At 38.6% G+C, this 26,330-nt stretch overlaps 1 protein-coding gene across 1 annotated transcript in view; it reads right to left on the bottom strand.

The window, feature by feature from the left end:
* ABHD5 (abhydrolase domain containing 5, lysophosphatidic acid acyltransferase) overlaps window positions 1-21,399 on the bottom strand; it is a 30,004-nt gene extending 8,605 nt beyond the window's left edge. Inside the window, exons 1-4 of the mRNA XM_062567850.1 lie at window positions 21,300-21,399; window positions 5,195-5,280; window positions 4,545-4,917; window positions 1,063-1,217 (exon numbers count right to left, since the gene is read on the bottom strand). Of these exons, the coding sequence (XP_062423834.1) occupies window positions 1,063-1,217; window positions 4,545-4,917; window positions 5,195-5,280; window positions 21,300-21,388 (703 nt within the window). The 5' untranslated portion in view covers window positions 21,389-21,399. The remainder of the gene's footprint in view (window positions 1-1,062; window positions 1,218-4,544; window positions 4,918-5,194; window positions 5,281-21,299) is intronic.
* Between the last annotated feature and the right edge of the window lie 4,931 nt (window positions 21,400-26,330).

Here is a 26,330-nt window from a genome sequence, read left to right on the forward strand (position 1 = left end):
TGTTTGTACAAAATACGTTGCTTGTCTGAAGAGCTAATTAATTTTGTCATGTTTCTGAAAATCAAATATATCAGCTTATTAAAATATATATTTTATACAAAAAGAATTGAAAAATAGATGTGGTTTAAATGTAAAAGAAGACTAGAAGTACTGCTAGTTTCTTTTTTACTCAACACCAAAAATGAGGAAGAGGTGAATGATAGCAACTAAAGATATTTCAAGAAAAAAAGTGACAAGCCAGAAGTTATTTATAACTTGTAAGAGGTCTAAAGAATACCTTTTTCCAAGCCTCCCCAACAGATACTCCTGTAATACAATGATTAATAAACAGATAACCTCTTTCCCTCAAGAAGGAACACATACAATTAATTTAAGAATTGGCATGAATCTTGATGTTTTTAACTATGCCCTCCTTCCCACTCCCCATACAAACTAAAACCTTACTATTTCTGGCCACCTGTACTTATTCTTATATTAGAGTAAATATAGAATTTATCTAACTTCACATCAGTGCTGTTGAAGAGATGTAGAAATACAAAGAAGGGGAAGATTGTTTTTCTTTGTCTGCTGTTTTCCTCTCAGCTGTGTCCTACATTACAATGACAGTTTCAGCTTAATGTCTCTAAACTCAGGCCAAATATAAACCAATTTATGAGAGATGGCACTCTAACATTATTCTAATTTGGAAATGCTGTTTGTCCATCAAATTGCAAATAGAAGAGAAACTAAATGGAATGTGACTGGAGGCAACTAGGAAAAAAAAAAAAAAAGCTGTTCACACTGATACATCTTTGTCAGGTCTCCCCAACAGATGTCCACATAATCTATCTCACTATAACTGTAGCCTACAATAAATGCTATAAATCATCATATTAGTATTTCTATCAGAAAGTTCTTGCCCTCTTGTCCTAAAGATGTCATTTTTCTCAAGCATTCACATTTCTTCCTCCAATTCTTTTCTCTGTGGGTAATAAGGGTTTGCAACAAATCTTATCTTAATCTCGTATCTGCCCCATGTTTACGTTCAAAGAAAAACATTATTTAAGAGTAGCTAACACTCACCAAAGGGTCCTGCTATCCTCAGCCCAGCTAATGGATTAAATGGACTCAATATAGCTCCTAGTGCTTTGATCCAGATCGGAATTGGTCTTTCTTGTTCAGCATTGTCAGGCCTCTCTGGAAAACCCCACGGCTCCACTAAGATAAGGTGCTTTACCCTGTTGGCAGAAAAGGTTCAGAGGTTCAGATGTTACTTTTTCTTCAACTGAAAAAGACGGCAACTTGCTATCTGTGTATTACGCAACCTGTTTAGTCACTTCCATCACAGTGGCCTATTACCTAATACCCAATTCATTGATGATTTTGCTTTTAAATGCTACTTGAGAGAGATGGAATGCAAAGCACCTTGACAATATTTGTATTCTGTTGTGCTGCAAACATAATTGAAAGTAATCATATTTTAAAATATCAGAAACTTAGTTAATTTGCATTTCAAAAAACCAAAATTGGAAAAAGACTATGATTTAAGAAAAATGGAAGTTCATGTCAAAACCAGAAACTCAGTATTCAATAGATACCTACTGTCACACACATTAAAAAAAAAGCTTAGTCTTTAAAAATGGCCTATTCCATGCACTCAGCCAATATAAGTAGCAGCAGCAGTTGAAACAAAAGAGAAAGGTATCTGTTTTATTTAAAGTAAACTTTCTGAAGTCTTTCTTTTTCAAGCTATAAGTTTTCTGTTCTAAGAAGGAATGCAAACTTATCTAAAAAAATTATCTTATCAAAGTAAAATCTGAAGTGAGAGGCAGATCAAATTAGATGTTTTCTAAATTTATTGATTCGGTTCACAACAGAAGCTTTAGAGAGACCATTCACAGAATTATCGTTCAACGGAATCTCTGCACAGAAAGCACAGGAGGATTCTCCAGCACAGGCAACTATCAGTCATTTCATCCTGTGAGTCTCCTTCAAGAAAAAAATTAATTTCATCTTGGTGGATTGGAATCATCCTTTTATATTTAATCCTGTAATACACCTACTCTAAGAGGCCTGAACTAGACACTGCTGATTTCTGAAAAAGTGACTCTTCACTACAGTTTTGCATATTTAAGGTGATTTTGCATATGGTACAGCTTCATTATCTTTAATTTTTTCTTCGTGACTTCCTTCTCTTTCAAAACCATGAAATTAGACATTAAATATACAGAGATGTCTTACTGTCTAAAATGATTTTAGAAGTGATTCTGAAGGCTATTTCTGGACTATAATTGTTTGGGAAACCAAAACCAACACTTGAAATGGAGGGTTGAAAAGGATCAAGCTCACAAAGATGTTTCTTAGCTGCCAGTTCAGCCACGTATGTATTTGCACATAGCAGCATGCAAGAATGGTAAAAGGACAGGGTAGAATTTAGCTAAATAAAACAAGCAAGAGAGACTGGAAGGCCAAGGAGCGTAGGCAATGAGAAGTGGTTGAGGACTACTAAACGTTCTGTGCACAAACCATAGCATTAAACGTAACACATCATATACATAAATCAAAACACAGTAAACTCTTTTCAAGTTTGGTTTCTTAATAGTGCCCTTCCTGTTTTGCATTCCTCCTTATGGTAATCAAGCCTAAAAGATGATCAAGGACAAAGGGAAGCTCATCATGGGAAATAATTCCAAAAGTAATAGTCCGAAGGTAGCAGTATTTGAAAATCATGGTTCTCCAAAACCTCCCCAAAAATCTTCTACATTGGAAACTTTTTGGATTAATACTCTCAGATTATGATGTTTGATGATGTTCCATGAACAATTTTCGTACTACATAGTAAATTAACAGATTACCTAGGCTTGGAGAAAAGATCTACTTTCCTAACAATATGTATCAAGAATCCCTTAAGCTTCTAATACATTGTTAGATAATCTCGCTGAAGGCAGCCCTATATTTATCACTTGATCCAACACCATCTTAAGACCCTACCAGTAAGTGTACTAATTTGAAAGAGTGTTATTTAATTTCAAAAAAACAATGTAAATAACGTAAGAGCACAAACTAAAACCCTCCCAAAATTAGTTAAATTCCAACTTAAGCACAGGGAAGCCTGAAAATGCAGAACTGTCACTTTCAATCTAAATCAGATGACAGAAACAACACTCCATCCCACAGGGGACATCTATAAATACTTCAGAAGAAAGAGAAAGCAACTAGTATAGTGACTCCTACAGGAAACTACTTCCAGTTAGCTAAAGTTGTTGTATGCCCCAAAGTTTAAGAGGTTTATCTCTCCAAAGCACAGGACAGCACTTCTTGAATTGCACTTCACTGAAATTCTGGATTTAGACACACACCTACTGCTGGAAATGATATTTGAAAGTATGTGCCAACTGCCACCCACTTAGAAAGAACCAGTCACTGTTTTAGGAAAAAATGATTTATGAATTTATTTTAAAATCTCAAAACCAGAGAGAAAGGTGTGTATAGTGTAAATTAAAAGTATATAAAAGAATACAATATTCATTCTATATCATATACAATCTAATATGACATTTGGAAAGCTAGACTTATATTCATGTTTTTAGCCCAACTCAATAATCACATAGTAGAAAAATAAATCACACCAGAAATCTAATGAGTCTTAAAATATATTCTTTGGAATTGATAATTTTTTTCCATTCTGACCCATACAGAATGATAAAAGAGAAGTTAATAAGGACTATATATAAAAATTTCTTGTTTGCATGGATTACACACTGGAAATAGGAGTCCATTACGCTTATCTACTTATCTAGACAAAAATAATGTCCTTTCTTGATGTAGAAGGACCTCAGCTGCTGCACTCCTAGCTCATCAGAGGCTATAACTAGGCTATGTTAAAAAAAAAAAAAAAAAAAAAAAAAAAAAAAAAAAAAAAAAAGGAAAGTTATCTGTTTATGAGAAAAAATGGATTAGCTGTTCACCATGATGTGTCTGCAGAAAATGCTGATGGATACAATTACAGCACTGCTGCAGCTGGATTGTTTTCCAACAAAGAAATACAAAGTGGCATACAGACAATTTAAATCAAGCAGTTGCCAAAATTATTTTTATATAATCATGCTGGCACCAGGCTGACTGCCAGCATATAGGCATGAATTACCTTGGGGGATCAAGTTCCTGAGTTGCATTGCTATCCACGATAATGGGAAGTTTGGCAGAAATAGGCCTCTTTTCCCTTGACAAAGCTAAGTTTGGTCAGAGATGCCATGAAACATTAACATGTAAATATGATCTTTTCTATTTTGCCTTACAGCATGGCAAGGTGATGTTGAAGAAAACCAACAAGGTACAGAAAAGTACATTTGAAGCATATCTTACATATCTTTATTTCTAGTCATCTGGGAACAAAATCCACGATTAATACTTCCAGCCTATAATTCAGTATTAAGTTTCTTTTAACCAACACCATCATCTATTTAATCTATAAATCTATAAAGAATTGAATCAAATTAAATCTGTGGTAAAATCACTAACCAAATACAGAAAAGGAATTCCTTCATTCCTTTATTTTCACATACCTTGATGGGTACTTTAATGAGTAAGCAGCAGCCAGGAATCCACCTAGGTTGTGTCCAAGTAAAATCATTTTTTCTAACCCCACCTCCCTTCTCCATTCTTCTATGGATTCCACAAACTGATTTTCTGCTTCCCGAGCATCACTGTCAAAGTGTGGTCTACTGCTACGTCCAAATCCCAAGAGGTCAAAAGCATGAACGGTTCTGTTTTCACAGAGATCTTCAAAATTGAGAGCCCACAGTCCAACACCTCCTCCAAACCCATGAAGAAGAACGAGCGGGGTTTTACGTGAAAGGTCCGGAGAGAATGTCAGTGTCCATATTTTATTTCCATTAGATAGGTACACATACCGTTTACTGTATGTGCCTGCAATACCTGAAGAAAAAGGGGGAAAAATTGATGTTGCTAGATGTGACTGACAAAATATAAAACACGTTCTACGGAAATCAATGTTTGAAGTAGGAGATTGCTTTCAAAGCAAAGATCCTAGGATCAAATATCACAGACAAGGTAACACAGAATCTATTTCTAAACCTGTTTATTTCATCGCAGTGCAGAAGCCACATTTAAAAACTTTAAAAATTATTCTTAATGGAAATTACAGAAAATCAAGTCACATCTATAAATCTTATTAAAGAACAAACAGACTTACATTTTAGCATTCTGTCTTCTGCTTCTTTAAGATGTAGCAGTGATGTGGGACACCAGGCAGGAAGCCAGCTGAATAACCATCCTGACCTACAACAGCAATAGAGAATATAAATTTCTTGAATAAGACAATCATATTCTGCACCATCTGAAGCTTTGAAGGAGCTTCATTTGTTGCTCTTCATGAAAGAACATGACTAAATTACACATCATGTAGGACACCAGAGAGCTGTAGAGGAAGGAATTCACTTTCTCCTGACTTTTCATGGTGGTGCAGTGATCAGGGGTGTTCTTCGAAAAGTGTGCTGTCTCTCCATTATCCGTCCCTTATCAGAGTGCACTGATCTATCCCTGTCAGAGCAGGCTTCTCCTGAGAATCTAGAGACATCGGTCCTCACACTGATCTGAGGAGCCTGGCAAGAAATACGGCACAATTCCTGGAGTTTCCAGATTCCTTTTAAGTTCCCTTGGACGTTTGCTAGCACACACACCACTCTACATGAACCCACCACTTCCAAAAAAGCAACACACCTTTTGTTTGCCAGCTTCATCTGAACTGACTCATTCACTAGATAAATTTAAAAGGTGAAACACCAGCAGGTTTATTCCATCAAGGCAAAAAACCAAAGACCTTCATTATAAGCTTAGAAACAAAGACACAGAGAAAAAATAAAACAGCAATTTCAAGTATCCCTAACAGAATGTACTTTTCCAGCTCTTACTTACTATCTTTATAGTACTTTCTTGACCATGAGAGCAGGAGGAATGATTCATCTAGCAGCACTGTCTCACAGATGCTGCTCCAAGGAACCCAGCAGTTAGGCTGCCAGGCTAAGGTTGTAACCATATCTTAGAGTAACAATTCTTCCCAGGTGCTAATTCACCCCATTTTTCACGATAGAATTCTCTTTTCCCTCTCTCACCTGTTTTTATCGTTAAACTGTCTCAGGCTACTTCTTCAGTGAGGAGGCTGCAACTGTAGGACCCTGGACCATCACTTACAGAGAAAAAGAGGAGGTCATAGAGTTCACAATCATTTTTCCTCACTTTCCTCTTTTGCTCATTTTTCCTAGATTGAATTGCTTTCCAGTTGGCTAAAATATTTTCAAGATTAAATACTGAAGTATTAATTGTACAACAATTACTATTAAAGACCAAAAAGTTACTGATGTCCAAATTTTCAGAGTTTACAGAACACATTAATAACAAATTACAGGTCTGGCCTTTCTAGTTCTTTATCTGAAGGATCTTTTCCTCCACGTTTTTAGGGGCTTGAGTGATCATAGCTGCATAACTAGTTAAGTTTATTATACAATATCGCAGGTTTTCTAAGAACACCCAAAGCATTTGCAAACAGCACAGTTCAAATTCCTAGAAACATATTAGGAGACATCAGAAGAGAAACCTCTGATCAAAAGAATTCATCAGGCAATCACCCATTGTTATCCCATATAGTTTACTTCTCTAAGAAAACTAAAGATTTCAGACTATAAGTGAGCTACCCATTGCAAAAAGAGGCAGACTCCAATCTGTTCTCAACACTAAACACCCTCCAGACACTTTCATTCTTTCTTTCTGTCTTTTTTGTTTTGTTTTGTTTTGTTTTAAGCTCAAAACTCAGATCTTCTATTTTTAGGAGTTAAGAAATCCACTCGGCTTAGTTGCCTGCCATACAAAAAAGTGCAAAATAAATCTGACAACTGCCAGGCCACACTGCTATTATTTTCATACTGACTTCACACATTGCAGTCACATATCAAATTACCAAGGTATTTAAGTAGTGGAATTTAACCTACATTTTCTTTTGTGTCTGAGCAGTAACATAAATCAGTCTGCACAGCCCTGCTAACACAAGCAATAATTAGCAGGGGCACAGATGCACAGCTATGCTCTAGGAATCTTCCTTGCACTCTCTGTTTGCGGTCACTTGCTTTTCCTGCCACCTGGAAAAGCATGGAGCTCTGGAGACAGGTAAAATCAGTGCAGTGCAGGAGACTATTCACTGGCCCCTTGATGTTCAAAGGACCCATGTACTCTGGCAGCAGACACCATTGCTACCTAACTGTTGCTAACTTCAAACTTCTGCTCATTTGGGACACAAGACCAGAGGGGAATAGGAAACCCTGGAGACAACCATTAAATGGCTTTAGCATGAAGAAAGTCTGTTCCCCCATGACAGACTGTCACTGGACTATTCTACTAATGGACAGTCCCAATCAAATCAATATTCAATATAGAATCAAAACAAAAGAATACCATACAATGCAGTTTAGTTAAAAAGAAACCCTGCTTAATCAAGTACAGCATTCTTACTTTCACTGAGTAAGCTGGATGTTTGTGAACCACCCGAAATAGGAGATTCTCTTGCAGGTTACATAAAAGAAGAGAGATGTGTCTGACAAAAACAAAAATTTTTATGATTAGGTAACACACAGATGTATAACAATTTCACCTTGCCTCATAGGGTGTGATGCTTATTAACTATGCAGTGAACTGATTTCAATGCATTTTGCCAGACTCCTCTCTGGTTTTAATCAATTGGACACTGAGTTTGAGATCTCATTTAGAAAGCACTTACCATGCCACTCTGGTCTCCAGACAAGCTAATCAAGGCCTTATTCCAGAGGTGCGTAAAGATTTTACATCACCTGCTTCCATAGCTGGACAATCAACCAAGAGTGAATAATGTAGATGTTCTGAGGGAGCAACTTCCCAAATAGAGCAAGTCAAACCAGCCTCTCAAATACACTACTCTCAGAGGAGACATTAGAAGTTCATTATCTATAAACAGCACAACCATCAAACTCCATTGGCATGAACAGACACCAACTCCAGAACCTGAAGTTGGAAAATGAGACCTAACTTCACAGCTATTCTTGCCCAAAGGAAGATTTCAAAGCTGAGAGGGTCTATTCTTTTAAGGTGTTCAGACACATAATTCTTAGTTGTATTTCTGCTTCCCTTTTAACTAAGATCACTCTAAGTAGTCTGAAATGGCTTAGGACTTCAAGAGTCCCTAGCTATATATATATAAAAAGAAGTCAAAGACTTAATGAAAGGTGATGATCAGGCAGCAGTGTGCTTCTGCCATTCTTTCTACTAAGCCTTAAAAGCAATGGGGAATGTTACTACAGTTTCCCAGCTCAAACTCAAACATGAAAATGCTCCTGTTGCAACTTTCTGAAGGTAGAGGAAAAATCTATTAATCCAAATGAGTTCATTCTAAATTGAGAAAATTGCATAAATCCTATTCCACTCAACCCAGAAATATACTCTGGACATTTTTTTTTTTTTTTTTTTGGCTAGGTTGTCAGCTACAGTCTACTTTGCTGAGGGAATCTCATACATAAGCATGGTCAGGTTGAAAGTAGTACCAGAACATGTTACAGTAAAGCAGATAAAGAGTATGTTTTACAAACGTGAAGTTATCTGTACAAGCATAAGAAGGGAAACAGGTAGGAGAAATATGATTACTACCTGCAGAACTCTAGGAAGTAAAGAATAATTTAATATTGTGTGAAGTGCAACTAAAGGTAATACTCCCTTTCCTTAGCTGCTTGAATGTTAATTTGAATCAAATACTTGCTGTCCCAGCACAGCTAAAACTACCTGAGGGTAACTTTCAAAAGAACTAAGAATCAAGTAGAGGCAGAGGCAGAGCGAACCTGACCCACCCATCCACCTCTGCTGATTAGGTCAAATCAGATGAAGAATGTGGCAAATAGGAAACTCAGATACTATCATCATGTCAGTTTGATTAATCTACTTAGTTTGATGAGAATCGATTACTTGCAACACAGATTTATGGCAGGTTACAAATTTGATAGACTCCACAAAAAGCTCGTGAAAGTCTAGATAACACTGAATGACTGAGAATATCTCATGTTATGCGGAGGAAGACAAAACGCTGAGTAGTCCACTGGATTTCTGGCTTGTAACGTGGATTACCACAAAGAAGCCCTACCATATAAAGACAGTTTCAATGTTCAATAACAGTTGTTTATAACAATCTAGGAGATATAAATACACATATATGCAGCTAATTCTATCACTTTTCAAGTTTGTAATTTACTTACTCACATTAGAGTTGTAAGAATGTATGGCCTACAAGATATATTAGGCTTAAAATCATTCAACAAAAGTATTTTCCCATGTACAAAATTGTTGTAATCTGTGGAAAGCCTGTGTGTTAAAACAAACAAACAACAAACTACAAAAACCCAAACATTAAAAAAACCTAAAATGACAGAACTCGACTAAATCAGAGTTGATGACAGCAATATCATTTATTTGCCACAAGTTACTGACCTACTCAGATGACATATTGCAGATATTCTTCTGTGGTGCCAATTATAAAATCAGCTTTTCACAAAGTATCTTGAAATAAGTAAAGTAACTAAAACTCTCAGTATAGACCAAAAGGTAGGCTTTGAAACATCTATTAGTGCCAGGAGTGTGGAAAACAATTTCCTGTTATGAAGATTATTTGAAGCAGCTGTAAAACACTGCATTAAGAATAGTATCACTTGAAAAAAAATAGGGGTTAACGTGTTTTTTAATTGTATTTCTACGGAAAATGCTGCAAATTACTAAGATTTTAGCTATGGAACAAGCTAAAAAAAAAAGAAACTTTAAAAAGTTGAAACACAGAGTGAACTCACTGAAATGATTTCAAGTTTTGCCCTTAGATCTTACTAGAATAAAGCTGATCTTTTGAAAATCCTAAACTCTCTCCTCTCCTGACTTTCAGAAGTATATGTAACTATTTATAAGGAAAGAATTAATGAAAGCCATATACATACAGAGAATTTATTTTATCACTTCTTCCTAACACCAACATGAATGGTATTATGATTTTCAGGGCCATCTAGCTGGTATGGCTGTTATGAACATCAGCTGATCAGGCTTAAATTATGAAATGCTTGTACTCTAACATAGTAAGAGTTCGGTGATTCAAAAACAGGTCAGGTTCACTTCTCTGGTTTCTGCACATAGTATTCCTGAAGTATTTTGCTAGCAAAGGAATTCAGAACTCCAAATGTTTCGAAATCTAAATATGCTAAGCACGAGAAGGCTTACTCTTCTAAGGTCTCAAGAAACTTCATCACACAAAACATACTTAAGCACTGTACTTCAGTAGGTGCTCCACCCAACTGAGGATATAGTGCTTAGTGTTTTATCAGAAAAAAACACACAGATTTACATATTATCACTACTCCATATATAATATTCAAAAGAGATTGATATCAAAAGAACAGAGCAACTACTATTCTCTTTTTAACTATTTAAAACTTCAGGGCAAAGCAACTCAAGACTTTTTTATTGCTGTACAAATACTAAGGAGGGGCAGAACAGGAAGAGTAAAAAAGAGCCTCAGGTATTCGTAACAGGGCAAGAGTTCTACATATCAAATGTAGGGCAAAGTGCCAATTTTAAAACACTGCCATACCATAACGTTCTCTATAGTTATAATAGGATTTTATATGCATGGATGTTTAAATGAAATAACTAAGAGATATTCTTTTGATTATTTATTTATTTATTAAGGCACAGCAAAACAATGCCTGTTTACTTCACTGGAAGTTTTCTGCATTTTCCTCAGCATCAGTAATAGTCTCTGTAAAATCAATGAGGTCAGTAAGATGTTGTTTCTGCCATCATCAACAATAACCAAGTTATCAGAGAAAAGTCTACTTTTGGTCACTAAATTTCAAGTTTACTTTTCAAGTAATAACCTGAAATCATACAAAGCCAAAAAAAAAAAAAAAAAAAAAAAAAAAAAAAAAAAACAGTCAAGGATGACAGAAACAGGTAAGAATGTGTGTCAAAATATCAGAGGAGCAGCAAGTTTACATCTGGCTAACTTATGCCTAAGCTAGAGTTAAGCTGTACACTTTTCCTTTCCCATTTTATTAATTTAATGGTTTGCAAAACCATAGTACTGAACTTTGTTACATCTAATTATGGGAATAAAAATGTTTCTTTATTAACATTTATAAGCAACACTATTACATACAAAACACTATCATTTGAAGTACAGAAAAATATTTCTCTCTGCAGCATTCACTGTACTCAAGTTCAATAGTGTTCTCTAGGTACTCCCAGGAGTATTTCCCTTGATTGCAGGTTGTCTAACAAAGCACTGGGAAAAAATAGTTGAGAGAAAAATGCAATGAAACTATTTCAAACTAGCATTTGAAAACGTGAAAGCATGTTTTCAAAGCCACAACCACAAGAACCTGATGACAAGGAGCAGCAAAAAAACATGTACTAGACATAAATCTTTGCCTGGTTAAGCTGACTGGAGTTAATCTTTAATATTAGTTTGTTAAGTGATGAAAAGACTATTTTTAAATGAGGAAGATAAAACACAAAAAAATCCATAAGTTAGTCTAACTCTTAGAAGCATCTTTTTTCTGCATTTTCATCCCTGCCGCGGTCAGTATGAGGTAACCTGGGAGACAGGATGCCCGATTCTAAAGCCATCACCACTGCCAGCAGATCAGATCTAAAAGCTTTCCAGTTGCCCATTTTGCCAGTTCAACTATTTTTGTGGCTGTTCTCTAATTATGTGTTAAACTAGATCATTCCAGAGATCCATCTGACAGAGGTGTGAGACATTTACCCAGTAAAGCTCTGGGCTAACAAGGTGGGAAAAGCCTGACCAGTGGGGCAAGGTGGAAGACAGCAAGCTTTTAAGCCAGAGCTGCCACTGACAGATAGTAACACATAACCATGACCTCAGTCAGACAGTTTGAATTTAACTGGCCAGGGACACCTCGGGGACAAGGCTCAGGATACGGTTTCATGAACGCTTTAACAACATAATCAAGTTAAGGAGTCCTTCTTGTAGCCTTTCATTCTTGCCCCCAAAGCACAACATGTTCTTCAGTGGTTCAGGTTTCTGAGAATGATGAATGCAGTCAGAACCATTCCAGCATACACAATCTATGCGCAGTGAGCCTTAGCATAAGGGCTGCGTAACCAGGGGCACAGCTTCTGCACGTGCAGTAGAAGTCAGGTGTAATAACCACAAAAGTAATCCGAATGAGATGTTCCAAGGACAAAAATTAAGTTCTGGTACTTACAGACAAGCATCAGGAGAAGAAATATATTTCACTGATCCACTTCATGATTATTCCACAAAAAGACCAAAAATATTGCCATACTCAGGGACATCAAGACCTTGAGGAGCATACTAAAAAGGTGAGACCCAGAAGTGAAAACTAGGGGTGTGGGTAGGAAACAGCCCTCCCCCCCAATCCTTTAATAAATGTCTGTTCAGCATTTTCATGAAGTGACAAAATATATTAAATTGGTGTAAATGAGTTTCATGATTATAAAGAAAACCACTTTTTTCCCCAGATAGCATTATAAGCCTGCCTATAAAGTTCTGTTCAGGAAAACTACAAGCCAAGATGTTCCATGCAATTATATGTTGTGAAACTCTTGGCTGCTTCAGTAACATTAAAATAGATACTAATGTTTTGAAAACCTCTGCATAATATTTCTAGGAAGTGTAACGTACATCAGGCCCATTTCAACAAAAAGCCCATGGTAGGTTATTGCAGAAAATTGCTACATTAGGTCACAGGCAAAAACAATGCATTCCTCATGTACTTACTACATCTTGAACTCTGTATTCAGAACATCCAACATCAAAATGAATGTAAAAATTCAGGAGCAAATTTTATTACTCTCTCTACTTATATGAAGAGTGCTACACAGGACTCATACTTCCAAAATTAACTTAAAATGAAAATAAGGTAAATCATAAACAGTATTTTCTGGCTATTTTAGTGATATTCAAGTTCCTCATGATGTTAAAATTAATTTGAGCATCCAGAGCATTCAGGAAGTGGACAGGACTTACAGTTTTGCTCTCTCCCATGCTGAACCTCAGCCATAGGTGAGCACTGCTATATACCTTACATCGTTGTTTCCCCCATCACAAACATTTTATTCTCTATCCCCCAGTATTGCCTTTCACTTTTTATCCACATGTATCCTTTTTATACCTTTTTGTCATTTCTTCTATCCCATTTCTACATATATGTACATGTGTTCATTACAGGACATAGAGTGAATACCACAAGAATGAAGTTTATCAGTGGACTGCTGCCTCTGCCTGCACCCTGTAACACTCACACTGCTTACAAAATAAACTGCATTAGTGCAAGAAACCATTAGGAATGTTTGCAGGAATGAAGAAAATACGCTTGTGGTCATGTAGTTATTCCTTACTCCTATCGTTGTCAACTGCTATACAGACTTTAAATTCCAAAATTGCAGTGTTCTTATCTTCCTTCAGAACATCATATATCCTTCTCTCCGAATTCCATAGTCTGGTTAAAGCCAAGTTACAAATATACTATAAAGCAGAGAACTAATTAATTCTAACAAGTTTTCAATAACACTGTTCCTCCCTAACTTACGACATACTCCCTAACACACAAGCATTTCCCCTTAAAAACTTCACAGTATTCTAACTGCTAACAGTAACAGAGTAATCAAGCCCTTAATTATTTCCTTACATCTTTTCTAATGACTCATTATGTCTCAATTTAAAAGCTAAAAATCAAAAATGATCTAGGGAAAAGTCATATTTAGCCACTATAGACCACATAGGAAAGAATACAGTATACAGAGATAAAGATGCAGATACAGTGGAGAGGGTAAGAGGAGTTGCATTACACCACAACTGCTCAACCTTGTGACAGAGATCATGCGTGTAACACAGCTTTGGTATTAGTGATGATCTACACCCCTTGGCCTCAACCACAGTAAATCTGCATCTGATAGAATCTGGCATTGCCACCGTAATTAAGTGTTTTTACAAATATCACATTAAGAACTTTTAAAGAAATGTATTATTAAAATAAATAAAATGGTAATTTTCAGGTATTACACAACGTTATACTACTCATTTTATACTCTTAGTGGCTTTCAGATATTGCATAACCTCAAATAAAACAAATAACATATTAAAAATAAGTAAATACTGTTTAAACCTTATTTATTAACCTTCTAATACCTACCTTGCCAGAGGCCCACATTTCAGACCATCCCTGAGCTGCACCAAATTGAACAAGAATAAAATATTTATGTGATAAGCATCTTTTGCAGATCTGCGTATTTGCCCATTATCCCACTTATCTTTTCTTTATATTCCTTACTGCATTACACACAATTTGAATCACAACTTAAATAGGAGATGGACATACAGTTTTATATTTCCATAAAGAACTGCATAAGAACATAGATAAAAGACTGTTTAAAGCATGCAATTATTTCACTTGGCTCCTAACATGCTATACACAAACTACATTTATACAACAACCTTTCACTGCATACCATTAGAATAGCATCTACGTTGTGGAGGGTTTTTGTTCTGTTTTGTTTTTAACCACAGTGTTACTTTTTCCTATGTCAAATTGCAGTATTCAATGTTTTGGCACACTGAGCCTACTCTCCACTTTAGAAAATACCCATTAATATTGTCTAAGAAACGCACAGTCCTTCCCATTCTCCCAGAAACTCAAATGTAGTTTTGTTTACATGCCTACATCACAAAGTTTTTTTTAAGTCAAGAAAAGTTTAAATAGTCTAAAAAACATACAAGAAGATGAACAAGTCTAAAAAGCCATTGCACCGAATGGAAAAGTATTATATATGTACACAGTTAATAAGTCTTTAGGTTCATGTATAATACTTACTAAATACAGTCAAGAAAAAAAAAAAAAACGTTCAACAACAGTCTGTTAGTACTAGCCTGCTCCGTCTCTCTTTTTTTTTACTTCATTGTAATACCTTTCTCTTCGTTATTGCAACGAGTAGACTTTCTCAATGGCAATAGGTGCTCTTGCAACTTTACTAGAGAAACACTTCAGGGATATATTTTTCTCTCATTTCTGTAATTTCACATGATCCTCAGTTTTCCACTAAAACTCATTCAGAAAGTCTTCCTCCTTCACCATTCATCTCTGTGTTTTCCTCTTGTCACTCAAGACTTTACCCTTAAATTCCTCCTCTTTTACCCTCTTAACCTTATTCCAGAGTGACCTCATCCCATTACACAGCTTCACTGACTCACAAATCTCTCTTCTCCACTGACCTCTCTCCTGCTGTTCAGCTTCTCATCTCTTGCTGCCAGTATAAACTCACCTTTCCTCCTATGCCCTCTTCTCTCTTGCTGTCAATACAAATTATGGACAAAACCCTATCCTGAAATAATGCCAGAGCTGCAAGTAAACACTCAAAAGTTTTGAAATATGGAAATCATAGTTTCCTCAGATCCCCCTCCCTGCCCCCCATCAACCAGGAAAGTTCTTTGGATTCTCTCAGCAGTGTACAGGAAAAACTGTAGCTTGTGAAGATTCTCCCGGCGTGGACACTGTCCTTTTTTGAGGGATCTGTCTCTAACTGGACCTACAAGGCAAAGCTTAGTATAACGTCCACAACAAAAGAACAGAACTCTGGCACAGCACCAATCTTCAAACTGGCTCTAAAAAACTTAGAATTTATCCAAAGCTATGTGATACTGGCAAAAGTTTGTGTTATAATATGATCCCCAAACCTTTCCAATCTTAACTCCTAAGTTAGTTTACCTCTCAATTTGAGAGTCTACTTAAATTTCCAAGAGGCTTATGGCTTGGAAAACTAGGATCCCAGTACCTGTGAGTAAGTGAAGATCCATACTAGACTGTTCACTTGGTAAACAAAGTTTCCACTTTATCCACAGTGTTACTACCAGACTTCATAATGTTGCTTACTAATCCTGCATTTGCTCCATTCAGTAATATCCTAAATGTAACTGAAAAGCTAATGTTTAACTGTTATCTTCCCCCCTCTACTCCTCATTGCCTTTCTGAAATGTAAGGACTTGAGCCAGATGACTGATAATCTAGTAGGATTTTTAACAGGGGATTTCTGCCATAACAGACGGCTTGGCCAGATAATCACTGAAAGACAGCAGGAATGGGTAACTTCAGGTTAGATATTAGAAGTATGTTCTCTGTAATCGAATCTGTAGGAATTCTGGGTCCATTTATTAGAAATTTGAAGCATGAACCATATATAACACAGCTGAAGATTACCTCGGATTACCTTCAGGCCTGGCAGTGAAAGGGAAAACCATGTACTTGAATATTGCTTCACCTAGGATAGGAACCAGTGTTTTCATCACATGTAACTGGAAAGAACCAATTGAAAGGATTCCCTGGTGCTCAAAAAGAACTACTGAGAGGGAAGGACCTTCTGCAGCTCTCTGGCATACATTGGTGCTGCTTCTTCTCATATTGTCTAATGTAAGAATAGCTAACAGAAAGAGCAGAGGAGAAAATCTTGAGCACAGTAGTGTGTAACCTGTAGCGTTCAAACTGCTAGATATGATTCCTAAGACAGTCCCCCATAAGAATCACACAGAACAATCAAGAACTAAAGAAATCTCTGAAAAAATCATAAAAATGCTTGTTGATCTATAAATCGAGAGTGTGGCATACCCAGATTTTTTTTTTTTTTTTTTTTTTTTTTTTTAATAAAATGTGAAAGGAAGTTCAGGGGCCTCCCTGAGGCCTCATGAGCACACCTTGACCGACTGCTACTTCTTCCCTGCTGTAGATCTTTGGCTGTCTGGGCCAGCAGCTCTGTCATATCATTCTCTGCTACTCTGAAAGAGTTTGAAAGATGGTAGGTAAGCATACAGATTGGTCCATCTGAATCTAAAAATCCGTTTCACGGAGATTAGCACATCACGTGTAATAATGGAACACCACCCCGGAAAGGGAGAGAAAATGAAGGAACAAACAAACATGAAACTATCTTCTAAATCTCTGCCATAAACTAGATTCAGGGAATATCTAATAAACAAGAGTATCCAAAGAACAGTCAAAAACAAGCAAACAGCAGGCCATCCACTCCCATATATTCATGGCAATTTTTCACTCCCTTTTCAGTAACGTTTGCCTAAAAGCCTGAACACTACTGTTCTATTCCCTAATGCGCTTACTCAAGCTTCTCAAGGGAACATTTACATGAAGTTCTTCCTTGTACAGGGATAGGAAACACACTATCACGATCATCCTTTTTCTGTTACTGGAATGAGAAGATAGCTCCTATCTTTTTGCCATCTCTTTCCTTCTCTCCCTTGAATTTACGTCAGGGGAAAAGAGATATCTTCCTGCCGACCACAGACTTTCCTCTCCCAAAATCATATGAGGAGAAGAAAATTGTTTGAGAGAAGCTTATAAACTCTTGGAAATGTGCTCATACATATACTTTCAGATGACTACACAAATGTAATGTAAAAGGCATTAAGCACTGAAGTTACAACTTACACAACCTTACCAGCAAAAAAGACAAAACCAGAAAAGAGGAAGGAAATACTCTTTTTTCCTTTTTCACATGTGCTACCAGAATGAAACTGTTATGTTTCACTGTCTCTTTAAAACGGAAGCTGCCAAGTCCCAGAGTTGCTGCTAGTCATATGGGCTATAGGACAGGACTTCAGAAAAAGTCCCATTTCACAAAGCAAAGTAAGCAGGATTGTGCTTTCAACAGCCCACCTGCTTAAGTTTTACTTAAAACCTAGATGCTGAACCCAGCAAGAAAGCAAGTGAAAATTTGAATTCAGACTGTCCCATAAAAGTATGCTTTAATATCACTATGATATCAGTGTGAACTATCTTATTAAGAGATAGACATAGGCTGTATTAGGTCTGATACACTATTCCTCCTTTGTTTTAATCAAATAACTTGCTTCTATAATCTGTAAAAAAAAAAAAAAAAAAAAATACTGTAACATTTCACATACACCCAAAGAATCAAAATACAAACAAGCTTGAAGGATAATAGAAAAGTACTTGTGATTACTGGTGTTGCAGTAACACAGTATATATTTTTAAATATTATTCTAAGCCACTATTTTGTGAGACTATAGGTCACATGCAAACAACTTGACGTAAGCTCATAAGTACAGACCCCTTTATGTTTTTTTTCCTAAAGAAAGTTAATCCACTTATCTCAGGGAAACAAAACAGTACTTTGGGATTTTTCCCAGATATGTACATATACTTAGTAGCTGCTAATACTAGTTATATTAGAAGCTACAAACAGTCCTGCTGAATCCAGAGTGAATATAAGTGAATTCAATATTGTCAAAAGGATTAGGCTAGGTTGATTGCCTCACAGACAGAAATCTACTTCTGTAAGTTAAACAGAAAAGGTTCAAGGCTGTGAAGAGGTCTGGGAATTGTTAGTAAGTGACATGTTAACCAAGCAATCGCTTCCATGATAAAAGACTCAAAACATTTGTTAATTTTCTCATTCCAAGTTAGGACAATGTCATGAGTATCTTTCAGGATCATCTAGGAAATTACTGAGACACTGCTGTTCCGTTTTCACCATACCTGTGTAGTTACCGTATTTCAACAAACCAGGCATGTTACAAAACAAGATGAGTAACACCAGCATTTCAAGCAGATAAAGTAAACTTTGTATTTATTTTTCAGATACAATTGTTGTTAATAATTTAATCTAGAGTTTTAAAGGTATTTAATAATTCTTCCTCTCATTGTCACAGAGTTTTAAATCCAAAAATATTTAACATAGCTCACTCATTTATAAATTTTCTCTGGGTATTGAGCTTTGCTTAACTTGAAAGGATAAGGAAATGCTAATTCCAACTTACATTAGAAACAGACCAATTGTGCTAATAACCTGGAGTATTAATATTTCTTCATAGCTAATGAACTTTTTGAAAACATGGAGAAGAAGCATGAGATTTTGTTCTTCAAAGTCGTCAGTGAACTGGGGAGCTTGCTCTGAAAGATTTCACATTTAACGTCTTGATTGTTCAGAACGCAGACACTGACTTCTTCAGAATCAAGTCCCTTTAAAAGCTATCCAGTTGAGCAAATGATAATGGGAGATTTGTCATGATCCTTTTGGAAAATTTAGTCTGATTCCTAACCCTATGCCCAGACCATCTAACATAACAATCTTGCAATTCTCACAGGTTACAGAAGTTGAGGGCACTTGGCACTATTTAAGCAGCACTCCATGTGATCAAATCAGCCAGCTAATACAGTTCAGGCTAATGCGCTGAATGAACATATAAACAAAACAGGTTGAGGCAGAGCTATTTTAAGAGTCTGATTTAGAAAACTTGTAAATCATCAACAAGAGGATTTACAAATGATGTGTATTTTATGAATGTGAATGGATAATAAAGTCATCTGAATGCACAATCAAGAAAGGAAATGTAGTTTCAAACATAATTAGTAAAGCTGTAGGAGGTATAAAGAAAGAAAAGATACAAAAAAAGCTATTTTAAGTTTGAGGAAAGGAGGACCAAACAGAGACACAGATCAGACCAAACTGCACAGGGCTTTGCAAGTAAAGTCTTTTGCAAGCTTATACTAAAAAAGAGAATGCTGTGTATATATGGGCATAAAGACAGGATAGGGAGCTGAAGGCATAAGATGATGGATAGTCCAGGTTTGATCAAATTGAGCTGGCAGGAAAAAACATTGAACATGATGCATCAAAGCCAGAAGTCATAAAAAGGGCTAAACAGAGAACAAAACTGAGGGTGCAGCTAGTTTTCAAAGAAAACAGAAAGAGATATAACATGTCCACATACAACCAATATCATCCTGGATATGAAGTCATGAATACATAGCATGATTTTCATGCTGGTAGTTAAAGAATTTTAGATGGATTTCCTCAAAAAACCAAAATTTAATTATGAAAGAAAGAAAAAAGTAAAAGGAAGAGTGGGTTTTGGAAGGCCCAGTAATCAGCCATGTGATACATTACCTGAAGGATGGAGATAAAAGAATAAAGGGAAAAATGTTTGTAAATAGCAAATATGAAGTACGTACTCTTATCTGACTGAGGGGATATAGTATATGCATGACTACAGTACAGTTAGATATACTTTGACAGAATACTGTTTTGACTAAAAACATGTACTACGATGCAAAATTGGGAGCTAAGCGACTGGGAGATACATTAAGAAGTATGTTTTGTGAATAAAAAAAAAGGCTCAAAGATAGAATAACTATATATTCTATAGTGGAATAAGGGAAAACGGAAAAAAATATTTCAGAGCAATAGAAAGATATCATAACAGGTCTGTCCTGGTAGCTGAAGCATACAATGAGAAATAAAAGTTACACAGAAGGACAAGGCATGAGAAGATATACACCAATGAATAACATGTGGACAGAAGAAGAGCAGAACATTGATTAATAATTTATTACCGAACCATTTGGGTGTATAGTCTGAAGATGCAGTGCAGGACTTTGTAGCATCAGGCAAAGTAGTGATTAATAGGTATAATGAAGGCACATAATGAAGGTGTGAGTCAGTAGTTAAAAATACTAGAGATATCAAATGAATGTTAACAGCAGGGCAGGGTGATGTATAGCAGTGGAGTTTGGTTGATGAGAGTGTCTTGGGACACGGAAAGGAAAGTTTAGTGAAGACAGCTGAAGATGAGGTAGGTGCACAACGCTAAAAAAGGAGGAAGTCAGAGCAGGAGCGAACAGGTTTATGCTGTGAAGCTGTGCTCTCATCCCCACCTTGCACGAAGGATTGCACAGAGGAATGCTGGAAGAGCAAAGAGACCGACGAACTTCGCCGCCTGCTCTGCGCCTACGCGAAGGCAGGATACTCGCACGCCCAGGCGAGGCTGCCAAGGCGCCCGGGGCGCCGCCCGGGCAGCCGTGTGCGCGGAGGCGCAGGGCACGGTGCGTCCCCCGCCGAGGCCAGGCAGCCGCGGCGAGGTTACCAACGCCGGCCCCGGGGGGCAGAAGCCGGCACGCAGCGGCTGCAGCGGCGGAGGACGCGGAGCCGCACGCGGCGCCCGGCCCGAAGCCGCCCCGGGGAACCCGGCGCGCCTGCGGCTGAGGGAGGGAGCGAGGCAGCGCTGCGCAGCACGGGAGGCGGCGGACAGCGCGCCGGGCCGGGCCGAGCCGGGCCGGGCCGAGCCGCACCGGGCCGGCGGGGCTGCTGCCGCGCCGGGCGCCGCACGCGGGGCCGCAGGACGAGGCTCAGCCGGCGGGCGACGCCGCTGCTCCCCCGCCCGCCCCGGCCTCCGCACTCACCCTTCGCTGGGGGCCTCCTCCTCGGCCATGGCGGCGGGAGCGGCCGGCAGCGCGGCGACGGACAGCGCGACCGCGGCGGCACCGGCCATCACGGGGCCCGCCCGCCCGCCGCCTGCGTCATCCCTGCCGCGGCCGCCCACACCATAGAGCGGGGAGGCCGCCGCCGGCTAGCGCGCCCCGCCGCTGGGCGGAGGCAGAGCAGGGAGGCGAGTCCGCGCGCGACGCCGCGGCAACCGCCGCCGTTTGCCCGCGCGCCGCGGCGTGGCCGTTGGTCCGCGCGCCGCGGCGAGGCGGGAGGGGGCGGGGACATGGCGGCGGCTGCCTGCCGCAGCGCGTGTGTGTGTGCCCGGTCCCCAGATAAAAGCCCAGGCTAGTAATGAACACGTGTGCCTCTGTGAGGAAGGGCTCGACAGAGGCTTAATGCTCTGCCGCGGCCCCTGAGCCACATGCTCTCTAGAAGCGTCCCCGAGCTGTGCATCTGAAGCCTCCAAGAGAAGGGTGTATGCGTGTCCACTGGATTAATGCATTTCCCACTGCTTCCTCCCTAGTTAGCATACTGCGTAATGGACAGGAGCCTGAAATTCGGAAAACTACCTTGCACACGAAAAGCTCCTTGTCTGCATGCGGTTGACAAGTCATTCGGGAGAGGTGGCAAAACCCAAACCAAGGTCTCCTCCCCTCCGCGAACTGCGATCATTCACATGCTTGTTTAGCAAGGCCCGCAGGGACAGCAGCACTGGATTTTCAGGTTGCTGTTTGTGTTTGATTTTTATATATGAGAAACAAATGATTACCTCTAAATATAGCTTAAATATTATCTGTCCTGAAGACAATTATGAAGTAAACAAGTAAAATGGATATTGTGCTCTCCATTTTCAAGTATTTTGAAAGACATGTACCTACTTTGAAAGAAAGTTTGGCCATACCTATGGAGAGGAGAATGCTGGAGGAAAGGGATATACTTTGATCTAGGCAGCTTTCAGTCTCATGATACAGGTTGCATTATTACTCAGTTGTGTAAGAACTGCATCCATAGTGATCAAAAAATAAACCTTAAATAAGGCACTAAGATGCACTGAGCGTAAGCAGTGGTGAGACATTTTTAAGTCTTGCATTTCTTCTGAATTTTGCAACTGAGCTGAGGAACTTCAGAAAAGCAGGTGCTATCTTATGGAAGATTGTTTATTTAACTTTCTGAAGTCCTTTGGTAGAATGCAAAATATTAATCTGGTAATCACTGAGATTCTTAGCTAAAATTATTCTGTAATTTTAACAACAGTGATTGTTCAGATTACACAATCTCAGCTAAAGTTTGTTTGGCTGTGTCACAATGGTTCGGCAATCTAACATTTCTCAGGAGAGTTCATTTTTTATTATTTCTCTGAAATGTTTACAGAAAAATTTCTATGAATGTAGAAGTATATGATCACAGGCAAACATTTGCAGTGATACTCTCTGGAATTTGCAAATAGCCTGAAACAATATCTTTGAATGCTGTGATTCTTTCCTTTTAATTTCAATTGAATAATAAGTTTTAAACATCATAATCAAGATTTAGGCCCTACTCCTGGAACACACAAATGCTTAGATACAGTTATCTCTGTGATTTCAATGCAGTAGTGTTCACAAAAGCACTAATTGGTTACATGCATTTAAGAATGTAAATATGCAAGTAACTTTCTTTTAACAGTCCTTCTTTCTCTAGTACTTTCTTAGTCTTTGATAGAAATAGCTCAGTTTCTTTATACTGGACTTGATTACTGGATAAATTAGTTTATCGAGTAAATACGTGCATGATTAGTTTATCCAGTAATCTGTGCATGAAGAAAACACTCAGATAATGCTGATAGAAGAAAGAGGAATGTCAGTTGGCTGATGCTGCAGTGTAAAAGAATGAAAGACAGCTATATCATAATGAGAAGCAAATAGTTCAGATGAGTTTTCTCATTTTGATATTTCAGAGAAATTTCTGGACACTGAAAATACTATCTCTGAGACTGTAGGGAAAGGATCCCTACCAGTATTTAATCTCTCACTTCAGTAATAAGACTCTATATTGATTTTTAGAGGGACTTTATTGGATTAGCTTAATGCCATTCTCTTTAAAAGAAGTATATTACCCGATGTTGCTATAGGAGCCTGAATTTTATTTCCAGATCCCGTTGTCTAGCATAGATAAGGTTAAAAAAGAAAGACTTTCCTCTCTCACTGTGACAAAATAAGAAGAAATGCCTGCTCACTGTTGTTGTTCTTACAGCTTCCTTTGTTACATTTTTTCAAGACAAACATTTTTTCCCTGATAGCATCAGAAGAAAAAGCAAGTTCCCTTGTCTGGGAAAAGAAGAATGATACAGCTGGCCTCACATATCCTCCTTGTCCTGGACTGAGATAAGGAGTCAATCTCTATGCTAGAGAAAGCCTCCAGGTGACATTACAGAAGTTTGAGTGTCAGAACTATCTTGCTTACTCTGGATTTCAAATAGTAATTTTGAGACCCACTGTGTTAGAGATCAGTGTACAGATAACTAACATTGTTTTTGATGTATTTAAGATTTGGAGTTGTATTATTGCCTATGTCAATATACTTCAAATACACTGAATTTCCATATTATGCATATTACACTTCAAATCCTACTTTTGACCCACAGAAAAAGTAGCCACTTGTCAGCTAGAGGTTGTGACTTAATGAAGCATGAAAAGAGAGCACAAGTATTTATCACCCATACTTTTAATAACAATGTATTTTTTTATAATGACCCATTTAGTATGCTACTTCTCACAAACAGCTTGCTTAAAATCAAAATAAAGAAGACTTGACCTGGCCAAGTGTCTACAGATTCAGGGGACAGGTTTTGTTATGCTTGGTATTTATATGAAAAGAACATCATATACTGTGCCTATTCTGATTTGGAAGCAACTGCTAAGATAGCACTCCAGCTCACAAGCAAAGGGGCTCACACCAGTTGCAGCCTTGCAAGCATGTAGTTAACCACCACAGAGCCTCTGCAGGCCCATTGTTTCTTGCTCCCACAGGTCCTTCTCTGAGTGTCTACCCTACATGTTCTCCATATTTTACTTTGGGCACCAGCTTCAGCTGAAGGTTTAAGCCTTGCACCCCAGGTAGCCCAGGTTAAAAAGGAGAACCATTTTATTCTGAGATTTTGCTGTGATTTAGGATAACAAGCAAAATAAAATTGATCAGTCTCCACAAATAAACCTGTTTATTTGTTGTTTCAGCAACAGGACCCTGAAGCCCTTATAGCCCTTATGAGCTCCTATCCCTGCCTAGCTGTCTCTGCGAGGGCTTGGCATCTCCCATGCTCTTTCAGGAAAGGATCCCAAAATGTGTCACCTGCTTCAGGGCCCAGAGCTGCAGGTGTTGGGGCTAGCTATGGATGAGCCTGAAGGGAAACCCAAACAGCTGCTGGAGGATGTCTCTCTCTCCAGGACATACAGATGAGAAAGTCTGCTCAGAGCCCTGTTGTCCAAGTCTCTGTGTGAAGACCTCTTGGTCTTGCTTAGATGGGGGAGGAATCCTGACATCAGTTGAGCCTCTGCTGCCTGGTTACAGGCCTAAGTAGTATGGCAGTTTGGCAGCTGTTTGTGTCAGCCTTGGATAAGTCCATGGAAAAAGGAAAAGCAATAACCATGTCAGTCTGGCAGAGTCCAGAGCTTTAAATTACTGGGCACTTTTAGATCCCAATGGTCTACAGAGTTCCTGCAGCCCACAGGCAGTGTTTCCTTTTTTCTTCTTACTGCTTTGCAGACTAAGTAGCAGGAACACTGCTGGGAGAAGATGCCATGATAATGCAGCACATGGGTTATAGGTAATGTTCTAGAGAAAGGGAAAGTGACATGGCCTTAGGATGAGCTGTAATGATCTGCCAAAGAATGAAGGTTGAATACAAACAAGCACTGGGGAGTGACGAGGGGAAAAGCCACGTGCCTCTGCTATGTGAGAAGCAACTGGCTAATGGAGCCTCCTTACTGCATGCTTTTCTTGTCTGATTGGAATGACGGAAGGGTTTTCCTGCTGCATCAGCGCTTTCTTGCAAATTGGAGTGGAAGTTTGAGACCAGTGGCAGCATGCTGGTTATGTTCCTAGTGTGACTGCTCTATATTATCCTGTTCAGTGTGTATCCAGCCATATTGAGGTATGGAAGTCTTGAACCTGGAGGTCCACCTTCATATGAATTTTGCCAGCATCTCCCACCTAACATGTCTCTGTCTCTAATGAGCATGAGCAGGCTGTTCCTACAGATACCCAAAGCCCTGGAAGCTCTAAGTGGTAGAGTGGGAGTCCCTCTCTCACACAAGGCTAGTGTTCTGCAATGGTCACTGTGTCTGAAGCCTGTCCTGCATGGAGAAACAATCTGTCTCAGCCTCTTGTCCCTTCATCTTCCTGCTTTGCAGGAGAGCAGGCTGCCTGGTAACCCTTCTAAGATGTGTATGATCCTCCCATGAGAGCAGATTATCCGTGGACTGAGAAACCTTCCAGACTGTGGTCAGGACAGTGAGGGGACACTACTTGGGATGGATGGTTGGGGCTAACAAGTGTCTTTATAAGCCTGGTGCTTGAACAAAAGAGGAGTATCTGAAAAAAGACAGAAGATTGAAGATCATGCTGGCTACTTCAGGGTCATGTCATGTCATGTACAAAAAGTAAATAGCAATCTTGACTGAGCTGTTGTTTACAAAATCAGAGTGTGTTCACATTCATAGCATTATTTTGAAACAGTGCCCACAGCAGTTGCAGTAGGAAGTTGTGTAACCATGCACAAGAGTCAGCTGTGGGGACTCCAAAAGAAGTCAAAGTGCTCCAAGAAGCTATGTCTTCATTGACCAGCAGCAGCTGAGGCCTTGACATGCTGTGTTGCTAGCCAGAACTTCCATCTTGTCATACTTAGCTATTACAGAGCGCATGACTCAGATGTGATTAACCTGAAATTCCCCCTTGATACTGGAGTGGCTGGAAAGAGACAAGATCTCATGTTTCCAGGTGGATGGAAGGGTATTCCCACTGAGTACTGA

The sequence above is a fragment of the Rhea pennata genome, chromosome 2, assembly GCF_028389875.1.
Source record: "Rhea pennata isolate bPtePen1 chromosome 2, bPtePen1.pri, whole genome shotgun sequence".
Lineage (NCBI taxonomy): Eukaryota > Metazoa > Chordata > Aves > Rheiformes > Rheidae > Rhea > Rhea pennata.